The following is a 15,591-nucleotide window of genomic DNA, read 5'->3' as shown; positions in this document are numbered from 1 at the left end:
AGTTTTCTTCTGGTGCTCTGGCTCTCAGATCGAGCTCCATGCAGAGCTGGCTGGTGACATGGTGCTGGGCCCTTTCCCCCGAATCACTGATTGGACTCTCAAGGAGATATTAAACCCTTTCCTGACCTACTGTCATGTGTCAGCCTGACGAACTGGGGACTCTGTCTGTGTACAACTCATTAACTCATAAGCAGCAAAGAATCCTGTGGCACCTTATAGACTAACAGACGTTTTGGAGCATGAGCTTTCGTGGGTGAATACCCACTTCCTCAGATGCATGTAATGGAAATATCCAGGGGCAGGTATATATATGTGTGCTAGCAAGCAAGCTAGAGATAACGAGGTCAGTTCAATCAGGGAGTTCAATCAACTGACCTCGTTATCTCTAGCTTGCTTGCTAGCACACATATATATACCTGCCCCTGGATATTTCCATTACATGCATCTGAGGAAGTGGGTATTCACCCACGAAAGCTCATGCTCCAAAACGTCTGTTAGTCTATAAGGTGCCACAGGATTCTTTGCTGCTTTTACAGATCCAGACTAACACGGCTACCCTCTGATACTTAACTCATAAGGTTGCCATCTTTCTAATTGCTGGTCAATGGACTTCTCAGGCCCCACCTCTGCCCTGCCTCTTCCCTCAAGGCCCTGCCCTCTTCTCCTTCTATTCCCCCAAGGCCCCAACTCTGTTGCTTGCTACTCTCCTCCCTCCATCAGTCTGTGGGTCATCTCCACCTTCCTCCCCCACACCTCCCCCACATCTGAACTCCATCTTCTCCAGAGCTGGGGCAGGAGCTGCTGCAGCCCGTCAAAGACCCTGCAATGACTGAAGCACTGGGGCTGACAGAGCATTCAGAAGCAGAGGGAAGTCAGGAAGCTGTTTAAAAGCAGCTGAGGTTTGGTAGCAGCGTTCCGAGGCAGGTGCTCAAGACTACATCATACAGCTTCTGAAGCCTAATGCTCAACCACAAAGTCTTGAGGGAACAGTTCCATTTTATTCCTCCCGGCTGGGAGCCTGGAGCAGGCAGAGCCCTGCAGTAGGGATAGGCTGGGAGCCCTTTGCCCTGAGCCAGGCCTTTGGGGAAGGACAAGGGATCAGCTTCGAAGCTCGGTGGACAACAGCTGAGAGAGGTAGAAGGATGGTCCCCTGCATTAGCTGGGAAGGCGGGATGCTGGGCAGAGGCCGGGGTGGCTTTGGCGTCTCACAGGGATGGAGATGAACGGCACATCTTCCGTTAGCCAGCTATTTACACATGTACACGGCACCTTATCTGGAGCTACAGGGCCCCCATTGCCCAAGGACTGAAGCTGAACAGTGAAGTTGAGTCTCATGTATACTATGCAAAATGTAATTGATCACTGCATCTAGAAGCTCTTTAGCTAGGAGGATAGGCAGCAGTCTCTCCATTTTTTGAACAGACTGAGCCACACAGTGGTGAAGTGATTTACCCAGGGCAAGACAAGTAGTCAGCGGCAGAGCTGAGAATAGGGAGTTCCTGCCCTGCTGCACCATTGCTCTGATCATGAATGGGCACTGCTTCTCTGGGCTCTGTTAGGTGCAGTGAGGCTAGTTGTGTGTCGTGACCAGTGGAGTTGCCATCCTTCTTAAACAGGAGGGATTTATTAAAGAAACAGCTAAAAACTACAGACGCAAAAACAAGTTTCCACACAGTTGTTTTCAGCCTTGTCTTGGGACAAGTTACCAGGGACCACATGCTGCCTGGAATTCTGCACAGTGCATAGAGCCCAAGGATGTGCTGCAAGGAACCAAATCAGTGCAGCATGTGATCTTGATTAGGGGCTTTTGGTAGCAGCACACCAGAAATAATAAATAACACTGGTCTACAATTTTTGAGAAGTCATCTGCTTCAGAGATAAAATGTGATATTTATTATGTATTTTGATGTGCTGAATTCAAATATGACAATTAAAACAACTGATTGGCTACTGTTTCTAAGATATTTAAGTTTTTACATTTTATGTCTATGTATATTGTATAGATGGTAGAGTTTTAATCATAAATTGTAAACCTAGGTCTTTTCATGTGTTTATGGTTGCTTTACATGATAATATTTCACCTGTCCTGTTTATGTAACACTTGAAAAATCAGCAAAAGGGTTATATAAATAAAATTTATTATGAAACAAAAGGCAAAAAACTATTATGTACATAGTTTAGTCCTATTCAGTGTCTACTCGGTGCTTCTTGGCTTGTCTCTTGTATTCATTAAATGGAGCATCTCTTGTCACTGTCCAGCAATAGTCTGCAAGCATTGATGGGCTCCATTTGCCCTGATAGCCTGCCAGGAGATTCCACTGCTGTAGTCTGGAGCCCAACAGCTCTGCCTTACTCTTGGGTAGTTCCAAATCCCTGACAAGGTCATTCAGTTCACCTTGTGTTAGGAGGTGTGGTTCAGAGGAGGAGGATGGGAGAAAATGTGGGTCCTGTGACATTGATGGTTCAGGACCAGAAGTTTCATCCTCTTCCTCTTCCTCGTCTGACTCAAGTGAGAATGATTCTGGTGCATCAGGAACTGGCAGTCCTTCTCCGTGGGGTACTGGGCGTATAGCTGATGGAATGTTTGGATAATGCACAGTCCACTTTTTCTTCTTTGACACACCTTTCCCAACTGGAGGCACCATGCAGAAGTAACAATTGCTGGTATGATCTGTTGGCTCTCTCCAAATCATTGGCACTGCAAAAGGCATAGATTTCCTTTTCCTGTTCAACCACTGGCAAAGATTTGTTGCACAAGTGTTACAGCATATGTCTGAGGCCCACCTCTTGTCCTAATCTCCAATTTTGCAGCCAAAAGAAAGGTGATAGGCTTTCTTAACCATAGTGGTTAGACTGCGCTTTTGTGATGCAAAAGTCACTTCACCACAAACATAGCAGAAGTTATCTGCACCGTTCACACAAGTACTAGGCATCTCTGCTCACTTTGGCTAAACAGAAATGTGTCCCTTTGCAAAATCAAACACTGACAAATAAGAGAGCACGACACTGTATGATTTCTAGAGCTGATATAGGACAATTTGTTCAGCAGAGTGATGTAAGGAATAATATGATGCAATTCATATCATGTATGATTCAATACCAGCTTCAGACTGCATCATTCATTGTTTTGCCTCAAAAGCAAGTACTGTCCAAACCCAGTCATACATTTATTCATAGATCCAGTCAAAGATGTATTTTAGTCATTTCTGGTTTAAATTGAGATCCCTTCCCTTTATAACTCACTTATCCTCCACCATTCCCAAGTCAAGGGTCGTATATACTGACCCAATAGCATATCTTGAAAACTAGAGCCAATCAACAATTTTAAGCATCATTTTCGTTCTCAGTGACCCACAATTAGTAAAGTTGGACTACATTTATTTCAGAAGCATTTTGGCTGTAGAGCAGTGTAATCCTTTCTATTTCATGAATGGAGAAGCTCTGGCTCAGAGTGAGGAACTCACTTGCCCAAGATCACCCCGAGAAACCATGGCAGAGCTGAGACTCTTTGCTCCCAGCTCACTAGTCTCTGCCGACGCTTTATCTCTAGTTAAATGACTTGGGATAAATCTTCAGCTGGTGTAAGTGGTGCATCCCCACTGACCCATCTTAAAGATAACATCAGGATGACAGCGTGATGAAAGAGATGTTTTGATCGAACCAACACATACAAGGTAATGAATAACACCTAGACATGTCAGAGGGGCAACAAGTAACTTGTTTGTATGGGTGTATAAAGAGGTATCTCAGAGGGAGTGTCTTTGGCCATCCGAGGAGATAGTGAAAAATCCCACCACTAATTGAGTTGTGTCCATAGAAGATAGGTCCTGGAGGCCAAATTCAGGTGGCTAGGTAAGAGATTGACATCCAGAAGCTCCATAGTAATATTCTATTAAATGTTTCCAGTTCTACAGACAGGGGCAGTTAGAGAGGCAGAGCTTCAGGGTCTCAATGTATGGATGAGATGATGGTGTATGGAGGAAGGATTTAGATTTATTAGGAACTGGGGGACATTTTGGGAAAGGAGGAGCTTATAAAAGAAGGATGGGCTCCAAGTAAGCAAAAGTGGAACCAGATTACTGGCACTTAAAATTAAGAGCATTGTAGAGCAGTTTTTAAACTAAGGGCTGGGGGCAAGCCAATGGAGTAGATGACCTCATGGTTCAGAGAGAGACCTTCCTTAGGGGAGGATCTATTAATGAAGATTCTCTATGTTGTAGTAAGGAGGAGAGGATGGAAGATAAAATATGGGTTGGATTTGATGAGAAACAGTCAAATGACAAAAGAGTCCCAGTCAATTATATCACATAATGGCGGACCACTTAAAAAGTGACAATTATATACAAATGCTACAAGTCTAAATGATGAGATGAGTGAATGTAACAGGATGCTGGGCAAGGAGTGCTTAATCATCCCCTGCCACACCAGCTCCGATTAAGGGGAGTAGATTGGGGCAGGCTAAATTGGCTGGTGCCTGCCTGACAACTAGCAACAGCTACCTGCCTAATTAACCAGGAGCTGTAATAGTGCTGGGAAGAAGGAAACTGAGGGAGAGGAAGAGAGAGGAAGAGGCCAGAGGCTGAGAGGCACTGGGGTCTTTGGTCTGCTTCTAAAGCCTGTCCGTGAGACATACCTGCATATAGATCGTAAGGTGGTGTTGGGAAATAGCTACAAATAAAGTGTACTGATAATTGCATCAACCTGTGAACTAGAGCGCCTTGTATTAAGTAAGGGTATTGATATGAGACATCACAGAAACTTGGCAGAATGAAGATAGTCAGTGGGACACAATAATACCAAAGTACAAAATCCATCAGAAGGACAAAACAGGTCATGTTGGTGGGGGAGTGGCACTAGATGTGAAAGAAAGCATAGACGCAAATGAAGTAAAAATCATACATCAACCAAACTGTACCATAGAATCCTTATGGATAGTAATTCCATGCTTGAATAATAGGAATAATAGCAGTACGGACACACTAACAACTACCTGACCTGGATGGTGATAGTGCCTGTGAAATAGTCAGGGAGATTAAAGAGGCTATAAAAACAAAACCAATAATATTTGGGTATTTCAACTACCCCATATTGAGTGGGTACATGTCACCTCAGGACGTGATTCAGAGATAAAGTGTCCTGACACCATAAATGACAGTTTCTTAGAGCAGCTACTCTTGGAACTCACAAGGGGAGAGGCAATGCTCAATTTATTCCTAAGTGGAGCACAGGATCTATCCAAGAGAAGAATATAGCTGGATCACTTGGTAATAGTGGCCATAATATAATAAAATGTAACATTCCTGTGGCAGGGAATACAACACAGCAAAACCAATACAATAGTATTTAATTTTAAGAAGGGGACCTACACTAAAATGAAGAATTTAGTTCAACAGAAATTGAAAGATACGGAGCCAAAAGTGAAATCCCTGCAAGCTGCATGGGAACATTTTAAACACACCATAATAGGGGCTAAACTTAAATGCATACCACAAATTAAAAGACAAAGTAAGGGAACCAAAACAGAGCCAACAGGGATAAATAACAAAGTAAAAGAAGCAGTGAGAGGCAAACAGGTTTCTTTTAAAAAGTGGAAGTTAAATCCTATTGAGGAAAATAGAAAGGAACATAAACGCTGGCAAATGAAGTGTAACAATATAATTAGGAAGGCCAAGATATAATTTAAAGAACAGAGAGCCAAAGACTCACAAATTAATAGCAACATTTTTCCAGAAGGAGGAACCAGGAGGATGAACCATCACGGGCACTCTAAGAAGAATGCTATGCTGAGCACAGTACTGGCTTGAGCGGAGAGGCAGTGTCGTTCCCTGAGCCCCCGGGGACAGATTGGAAATGTTAAAATGGGCTGTAGAAGAAGACCTTTATTCCTACCTGGATCCTCAATGAGCTCTGCTGGGTACCAGGAAGTACCAATGGATATCGGGTGCTTGTAGAGCCTACACCTAGGGCAAGCCTACGTAATGGGATCGTCAGCCAACGTCCTGGCTAATGCCATCCAAGGGAGAATACCAGTGAGTTTTCTAATCTCAAGTGCAAAGGCTGTGTCCGATGCAGCAGCTAACCCCAATCTAGATTCCCCGAATACGTGCTCTGCTCTTAACAGCCCAGGACATACTTCTAACAGGGCAGGGCTGTGCATTTCCGCTGTCTCACACCCACCCAGCAGCCTATGTAATCACTCATTCTTAGTGCTGTTCCTCCCCTATCTCCTCACCTGCCCCCCTCTGGTGTGTTACACACAGTAGCTGTGTCTTGTCTTAATTTGATTTCTAATCTCCTTGGGGCAGGAGCTGTTTCTCCTTCAGTGTTTGGAAGGGGCCCAGCACAAGAAGCTCTGAACTGGAGCAGGGACTCTGGAGGTTTCCCCAACACAAATAATGATCATAAATAAGCCACATAATAATGCAGCCAGATCAGGGCCTCCGCCACAGCCCTTTGCTTTCAGCTACAGATGATGGTCAAGCCATGCTGGTGAGCTACAGGGTGTTAGTAACTTGAATACAGGTGGACACGCCCCCAGTTGGGCTCAGACTAGAGAATTTGTTCATTCCAGGGCTTAAAAACCCAGATGCTCTGCACTAGGGAAACATCCCCAGATACGAATCAGTCTCTATCATACCTATAGGGCTCGCCTTGTTCCATGGCAGCTTTGGCAGGAGGCCAAGGCCTCTGGCCCAGGACAGACCCCCAGCTGCCCTCTGTCACAGAGTCACCAGGTGGATGATCTGGAACTGCTCTGTATAAAGCTAGTCAGGACTCTGGGGGATCCTTCTCTTTCCGATCAGACTGTTGCCAGGGCAAGAAGCTTACAAGCTTTGGTCTTCCTGGGTCTGATCTCGGAGCATTCAGCATCCCCTTCCACACCGTGCACTTCCTGTAGCAAGTCTGCACAGGTGGGGCTCTTCTGTAAAATCGGGATGGTAGGTACTCTACAGAATAACAAAATACTCAAGAACAGAGGATTTCCCCTCTAGGCAAAACCTTGAAGTTACAAATCCAGAGATAAACCTCCCTCTAGGACAAGGCAAATCACAAGCCAAAATAAAAGTAAGATAATGCATTTCCTTATTATTACTTACTTATTCTAATTGAGTTGGATTGCTTGCCTTCTTGATCTGTCTCTGGCAAGTACACAGAACAGACAGACAAAGAACAGACAAAACAAAGCCTTTTCCCACTCCCCAGATTTGAAAGTATCTTTTCCCCTTATTGGTCCCTTTGATCAGGTGACAGCCAGGTTAACTGAGCTTCTTAACCCTTTACAGATAAAAGGATTTTGTGCCTCTGGCCAGGAGGGATTTTATAGTATTGCATACAGAAATGTGGTTACTCTTCCCTTTATAGTTATGACAAATGTATCGTTCTTAATGTATGGTTCTTTAATGTCTAACATAGGAGTTATGTGCTTCATAACCCTTTGCTGCTTGTGTAATTCCGTCTCAGATAAACTGTATGCAAGTTAATTACTGTGGACTTTTTTCACTGGTAGGACAGTAATCTGCTCCATTGGGAGCCATTAAAGATCCATTAAGGGGCAGCAGCTCCCTGGTGCAAACGCTTTGTACAAGATTTATTGCAATTGTAGAACAGTGATAACAACAGTGATAAAAATAGTCATATTCAGTCATGCAGCATCACACCGTGTTCTCGTCCCATGATGGTGTGACAGCTGCTAGCCACCTAATGAAGGGACATTTCTCAAATTCTAGTGGGGCAAGCCACAGGAGGATGGGAAGAGCAGATAAAAACTTTTTTTCCTCAAGGGAGCCTGCTCCTTTTACAAATAAAAAAGGAAAGAAAAATCTTTAAAAGTGAGAAGTGGACGTCCATGAATTTGGCTGATTTCTCCAAGCGTCGCCAGCCAGCCCTCTTGGCTTTGAACAACCTTAACTTCTGTTTGACCAAAGCATCTTCCAGAAAATCATCCAGGGCTAGATTCACAAAGGCACTTAAGTAAATACTGAATTTAGGCACTGCTGCCTTTCTCAAACCCCAGTTCATCTCCTGCCTGACCCTGCAGCGGCCTGTGTTTCCACCAGTAGCCTGCAAAACGCAACCTGAGTTCTGACACTGCTCCACAGCTAACAAGCTGCTCAGTCTTAGTTTAGGCCTCAAATCTGGTGGGATGCTCCAGTGAGTTGTTCCCTGCCCATCTCCACAGAAGGCCTGATCTGTTAGGCATTCTCAGACCATGCCTCCTAGATGGGGCCTTGCAGGTCAGGAATGTGTGTGTTTGCACATGTCTCCGTGTGTGTGTGTGCGTGCGTGCGTGCGTGCGTGCGTGCGTGCGCGCGCGCGCGCACATGGGACTGTATGTGTGTTTGCATGTGTATCTGTGTTTGTGCACCTCCAGAATATCCCATAGCCCAGTGGTTTAGCGCTCCCACTTCTAATGTAAGAGACCCAGATTCAAATCCCTGCTCCAATGAAAGTTTATTTGTACAAAGTGGAACAGCTCCAGCCAGTCAAACTAAGTGCCCCATCCAGAATAACCATTTGTCTGAAGTCCAGGGCACTCATGTGGGATATGGGAGACCTTTGTTTAAGTCTCTGCTCCAAATCAGGTAGAGCAGAGATTTTGAATTGGGTCTCCCACATCTTTCTCAGGTCTCTCAGGAGAAAGCACTGACCTGTCCTAGGTACCTCGCTTCAGGAAAGGGCTCACAGCTGGCAATCACACATAGAAATAGGCTTCTCTCTCTAGCCAATCAGCTGGGCTCCTAGAGCCCCAAATCACTGGGACTTAGGTGCTTAAGGAGCTTTGTGACCACTAGAAAAAACCCTGTTGGATGAAGATTCCCCATGCACATGTCCTTTCTGAGATCTATCAGTTAGCCAGTTCTCACTCTATCTAATGAGTGCTCTAGTGACACTGTCTATTGTTAGTTTGTTAATTTGAATGTCATGTGGTACCTGTCAAACAACTTGCAATGGTCTAAGTCTTCTGCAACTCCCCAGTTGCCTTTATCAACCAGATTTGTTATCACCTAAAAAACAAAACAAAACAAAACAAAACAAAACACTGTTTGACATGCCTTATTTTCCATCAAATCTTGTTCATTGGAATGAATTGCAGTTCTTCTCTTTAATCTTGTATTGACTAAATCCCCTATACCCATTTCATTATTATGCCCAGACTGATATCAAGCTAACTGGTGTTTAATACCCAAGTCATCTCTTTCAGAATACTGGTATAACATTAGCTCTCTATCAGTCTTCTAGGCTGTCCCCCATATTCCAATATTTATTAGAAATTAGCATCAGTGGGTCAGAGCTCTCCTCAGACAACTCTTTTAGGAGTCTTCACGTGTGAGATATCTGGAGCTGATTATTTAGAAATATTGATACCTACTGGGTGCTGTTTACCATTCTCCATAGTTACAAATGGACTAGAAAGAAGTTCATGTGACCTGAGTGCATCATCCTGCTGCTTTCCAAATACAGCACAGAAAGGTTTGCTGAACGTTTACCCTTTCTGCATCATTATTAACAGTGTGACCATCTCCATCTAGAAAAGGATTGTACCACTCTTAGGATTTCCTTTGTTTTATATTATACTTGTTTTGTATTATACTTGCAAGACTATCTGATTAAAATATGACCGTGTAGATCCCAACACAGTGCCCATGGGTGCCATGGTGCCTGCTGGGGCATCTAAGGGTGCCTACGTACTGGCCGATGGATGAGCATCCGCTGAAATGCCGCTGACAAGCTGCTTCATCCAGAGGTGTCAATTTTTGTCAGTATTTCGGTGGTGACGCCTCTGTATGACGCTGCTTGTCAGTGGCATTTTGGCAGCGACACCTATCACTGTTGCCGCTTGCTGGCAGAATTTCGGTGGATGCTCGTCCGCCACCACGGTCCTCTGTGGCTCATCGTCTGGTGCCGGCCAGATGAAAAAGGTTGGAGATCACTGGTGTAGATCATTGTTGCTACCACTGTTATATAATCACAACAAATCTTCTACAAAGTATGTCATGTAAGGTTTCTATGGAAGAGTTATGGTTTGCTTACTATCATTATCCCATTTGTGTGTGTGTATCATTTTTGTATCTGAAGTAATGAATATTGACTGTGTACCTGTATTTCAACACCTGCGGTATGGGAGCCACTGCAGCGGGAATGGGTGTGGACCCAATAACAACCCCCCCCCATCACAACACTCAGCCCTATCTTGGCTATGGCCCGACTGGTCAGGATGGCCGAGTGTCACAGAGGGTTACAGATAGTGATGTAGCGATCCAAGGCCATGGCCAGTATGAACCTGGACTCCATGGTAGTAACTGAATGAGCCAAAAAATCTGGGCCATTCAAGCATAGATGTAAATAGCCTGGTCTTTCAATCAGAAAATGCAGACAGTTTCGGGCAGGGTGGACGAACAGGTCGGCATGTGCCAGCATGGAAAGGAAAAGATTCATGAGCTCGTGGAGGCTCGGCTCAGTCATGATAACAGTCAGGAGGAGGCGGTTCCCCAGGAGGGACAGAATGTAGACGGAGCAGAAGGGGATGGAGATCCAGACGTTCGCTGCCTCCAGCCCCGGGATGCCGAGGAGGATGAAGGGGAGGGGTGGGTCATAGTCCAGTTGGAAGCTGCCATGGTGGGGCAGCTTTCTCAAATGTGTCAGTTAGCTGGTTTTTAATCCATTTTATATGTGCTCTACTGATACTGTATAGTGTTCATTTTTAACTGGTATATTTTCCAATACTAACTCAAATGCCTCAGAGAAATCAAAGTTTATTACATCTATGTGGTTTCCTTCATCAACCAAATGTGTACTCTCATTAAAGGGTGAGACAATATCTGATTTATCTGACAAGATCGGTTTTCCATAAAACATGTTCTTGACTGGCATTAATTATAATCCTAGACTTTTATTTTAAATGAATCCCATGCCAGCTTTTCCATTGTTTCCTAATCTTGTGAAATCTTTTTTTAACTTCCTTTTATTTTTTAATACTTTATGCTTAACACAGATTTATTTATTTGAGTTTGTTCTGCAGCTGCCTGATTACGTACTTCTGGTTCCGAATTAGACATGTGCTTGGTCTGTCAGTTCGTAATTCTGGTATTCAGAACTCTATGGTTCTACTCTAGAAGCTGTTTAACATCCTCCTTGAGTGTTAATGGACTGGCAAATAATTCATCACCTCATGTGATATGAGTACAGCACACTGCTTCATTTCCAGTTCAGAACAAAACTATTTCTTGAACACATCTACGTTTTCAGCAACATTCACAAGTTTTGTTTCTCCCTCTCATAATTCACGTAAAGCTTTTCTATGATTTCTTTTATTCTTAATATATTTAATAAACTCCATTTTGTGATATGTAGCTCTGCCAAACTTTGATTTTTCTTCAATATTCCTTATCAATTTTCATAACATCCAATTTGTGTTGCTTGTTATCTATTTTTCATTTTCCCAGTTGTTATATATTGCTTTCTTGCTCCCCCTACTCCCCACCCACCCCTAGTTGCTGCCTTCCTTTTCCCACTGAACTGAGTGTGTAGTCAAAGTTATCCACCTTTCTCAGTGTGGAATCGTGGCTTTTTACTTATCCAATTAACTCCTCTATAGAACTCCCAATTTTCAATCCCATTTTTCTGTCTAAAGTTTCCTCCAAATCCATTTTGCTCATGATTTGCCTCAGCTTTGGGGAATTAGCCCGTATGAAGCACTATGTGTCTATAGATAGTACTGGTAGGTAACTGTGATCTCTTTGTCCATTTGAATGTAATCAGTCTCATTCTTTATTTTCCTCTCCTCTATCATATGCTCCCTTGTTTGTCCCTTCTCTAAACTTAACAGCCCCCGAATTTTCAGTCTGTCCACATAGGGAAGTCTCGCCCATTCCCATAGCCTGTCTCAGAAACCCCCTTTCTTTCTGCTAGATCATTTGAACCCAGAGGAGCAAAGCCAGTTCATGGCCAGAGCAATGGTGCTGGGAGGGTCAGGACTCTCGGTTCCTATTGTCTGTTCTGCCACCATCTCATTGTGCGGCTCAGCTGATCAATGACATGGGGATAATGCTGCTCAGCAGCCTGCTAAATGGAGTGATGAAAAGTGTCATTCAGTGTGCATGTTAGACTCAGCTTCACTGTTCAGCTTCAGCCCCTGGGCAATGGGGGCCCTGTAGTTCCAGATAAGCTTCTCTGTAATTGTGTAAATACCCAGCTAATGGTGTAATGTTCATCTCCAAAGGCACCGCAGCCTCTGCCCAGCATCCTGTCTTCGCAACTAAGACGGGGGCTTATCCTTCTGCCTCTCTCAGCTGTTGTCCTCTTAGCTTCAAAGCTGAATCTTTGCCCTGCCCCCAAGGCCTGGCTCAGGGCAAAGGGCTCCCAGCCCATCCCCATTGCAGGGCTCTGCCTGCTACAGGCCCCCAGCCAGGAGGAACAAAAGGGAACTGAATGTGAAGGAAATAAGCCACACAATGGTCTCTGCCCTCAGGAGTTTGTAGCTGAGCATTAGGGCCCACACCCTATAGGATGCACAGTCTCACCTGCCTGCCACAGAATCCTGCTCCCAACCTTCAGCTGCTTTTATACAACTTCCTGGCTTCCCTCTCCACTCCTGACTGGCCTGTCAGTCCCGGTTCTGCATCCTCCTTGTGCTCACTGCAGGTTCCTTGTCAGGCTGCAACAGCTCCTGTCCCAGCTCTGGAGCAGAGGGAGCCCAGCTGGGAGGGGAGGGATGTAGAGATGATTGTTACCAAAATATTGGGTCTGCCTAGCTGAGAGCCAATAACAGCCTGAAAGGGATAAGGAAAAGATTATTTATTCTGCAGAAAAAAGGACAGCCTTGTACCTTAGTACAAAAAACTCTCTCTTACACAAGTTTCACAAACCTTTTATTCACATTCAGACAAAGACCTTTGCGTGTTAACACTTGATTGGTAGGTTGTCAAACCCCACACTCTGTTATCTGTTCTGTAAAAACTGGTTTGAAGCAAGTTTTCTCTGCCTTGAGGCAGAAAGGAAAAGATAGTTCAAAAGTTCAGGCTACTGTATCCGTGAACTTCTGCCCCCGCTCACCACTGGCCGCTTGTAAACTATTAAGGGAGGGCCAACAGTAGCTTTCACATGATCAAGGAACTGATGGGGGAGGAGAGGAGGGAGCAACAGGGGCAGGCCCCAGAAGAATAGGCAGGGAGGAGGCAGGGCCTTGAGGGAAGAAGTGGGGCACAAGGCAGAGCCTCGGGGATCCAGTTACCAGCCATTAAAAAAGTGTAAAGCCTATGGTTACCGAGTTATACATAGACCAATTCCCCAATTTGTCAAACTGACACAACTCAGCAAGGCCAGGAAAGGGTTTAACGTCTCTTTGACTATCCAGTAAGTGATCCAGGGAAGAGGGCCCAGCACCATGTCACCAGCCAGCTCTGCATGGAGCTCGATCTGAAAGCCAAAGTACCAGGAGAAAACTTTAGGTCCCTTCATGAGTAAAAAGCCAGATCAGCCTGTCCCGGATCTGTTTGGTTCTCACCCCGTAGATGATGGGGTTTAGCATGGGGGGCAGCAGGAGGTACACATTGGCAATAAGAACATGGAAATGCAGGGGCACTCTGTGGGCAAACCGGTACATGAGGGAGGAGAAGAGAGCTGGGATGTAAAAGGCTAAAATGACACAGAGATGGGAGCTGCAGGTCCCAAAAGTCTTGAGTCGGGCATCCTTTGTGGAGAGGTTGAAGATGACCCTGAGGATCCGGATATAGGACACAGCAATAAAAATCACATCCAGACCAATCACAGACAACAGCACAAAGAGGCCATAATAACTACTGACATGGATGTCGACGCAGGCCAGCTTCACCACAGCTATGTGCTCGCAGTACGAATGGGGGATGATATTGGTTCTGCAATACGGCCAATGCCTTGCTAGGAGGATATAGGGCAGTACAAATATGCCACCGCGCAGCACCACAGCGAGGCCGATCTTGACCACCACATGGTTTGTTAGGGTCGTGGAATATCTCAGGGGGTTGCAAATGGCCACGTAGCGATCAAAAGCCATGGCCACAAAGATCCCAGTCTCCATCACTAAAAAGCAGTGAACGAAGTACATCTGGGTGAGGCAGGAACTGAAATCGATCGCCCTGGAATTGAACCAGAAGCTTGCCAGCATTTTGGGCAGGATGGAAGTGGACAGGACCAGGTCGGTGACGGCCAGCATGCAGAGGAAATAGTACATGGGTCTATGGAGGCTCAGCTCCCTCTTCACAATGAACAGGATGGTGAAGTTCCCCAAGATGGCTATGACATACATGGTGCAGAAGGGGATGGAGATCCAGACATGGGCCACCTCCAGGCCAGGAATGCCCAGCAGGATGAAGGTGGAGGGGTTGGAGAAGTCAGTTGTGTTGGAATCTGACATGGAGTAGGGGAGAAGGTGTCCAACTCTGAGGCAGAATGGTGTCTCCTGCATGTACCATATGTTCCCCTAACTTCCTGTATGTGCCCAGAGTCTAGGGCAATGGTCACAGTACAAATGCCTGGATGGAGAGACAATGTTAATATGAGAAACAACATGCAGTACTTGTGGGTGAAGGAGATTGATCGCTCTTCATATACTGAAAAATGACATTTTCATTAGGAAAACTGATCCTACCAATGCCAATTCCATATTTGCTGGTGCTTCATGCTTAAATAATTCCTACATGTCATGTTGTGGGAAATCACATAGGGATTTGGGGATTTAGTTGGGGATTGGTCCTGCTTTGAGCAGGGGGTTGGATTAGATGACCTCCTGAGGTCCCCTCCAACCCAAGCCAAGCTACAGAGTCCATGGTGTAGGAAGTTCCCCATTCATCCAGTTGCTCAAAATCTGAGATTGGAAAAAAAACAAACCTTTGCCAAGATATGTGCCAAGGGGAAAGATCTCAACTAGAGGACACCTCAAGAAAAAGCCCTGAACATCACTGCTAGCAGCTCCATGGAAACACCTGCTCATTTGCAGTGTTGCCAAAAGAAAGACAATGTTTGGATGCCTAAGAAATGGGACGGAGAATAAGCTGTTCTGGAGATGCACTCAGTTTTGGTCACACAGTCTCTATAAAGGATACAGTAAATAGAAAGGAGATTTCTGAGTCAGGCTATCAGAATGGGAGAGGCTGCCATATGCAGACAGACTGAAAAGTCTGCGACTCTTTCGTCTAGAGAAGACCAAAAAAAGGGGACATATGATAGAGGAGAACAAAATAACAGAATTGAATTGATTGCATTCAAATTGACAGACATAGAACAGTTCCCAATCAGTAATATCTACAGACATTTGGTGTTTCCAAAGGGCAAATTCCCCAAAGCTGAGGAAAATTATCATCAAAACTTACTGGAGGAAAAATTCAGAAAACTGAAACAAAACTTGGATTTCCTTATGAAGAGGTTATTAGATAGCTAAAAAGCCACGATTCTATAGCCAAGGAGGTGGACAGCTTTGGCTAAGAGCCTGGTTCAACGGCAAAGTGAATGAAGCAATCGCGATGGCCAGGGAAGAAATATATATCAAATGTGAAAATGGCAAAATGATAGCAAGCAATACGAACTGGAATATGTGAAAACTGATGAGAGATGTTA

General features: G+C 44.8%; 1 protein-coding gene across 1 annotated transcript; it reads right to left on the bottom strand.

The window, feature by feature from the left end:
• Nucleotides 1-13,444: 13,444 nt before the first annotated feature.
• On the bottom strand, nt 13,445-14,443 carry LOC127045655 (olfactory receptor 52R1-like). Its single transcript, XM_050942036.1, has one exon. The coding sequence runs from the start codon at nt 14,441-14,443 to the stop codon at nt 13,445-13,447; it is 999 nt and encodes a 332-aa protein (XP_050797993.1).
• Nucleotides 14,444-15,591: the final 1,148 nt, after the last annotated feature.

The sequence above is a fragment of the Gopherus flavomarginatus genome, chromosome 1 (assembly GCF_025201925.1).
Source record: "Gopherus flavomarginatus isolate rGopFla2 chromosome 1, rGopFla2.mat.asm, whole genome shotgun sequence".
Classification (NCBI taxonomy): Eukaryota; Metazoa; Chordata; order Testudines; family Testudinidae; genus Gopherus; species Gopherus flavomarginatus.
The sequence above is the reverse complement of the archived record's forward strand: the minus strand, read 5'-3'. Positions and strand labels throughout refer to the sequence as shown.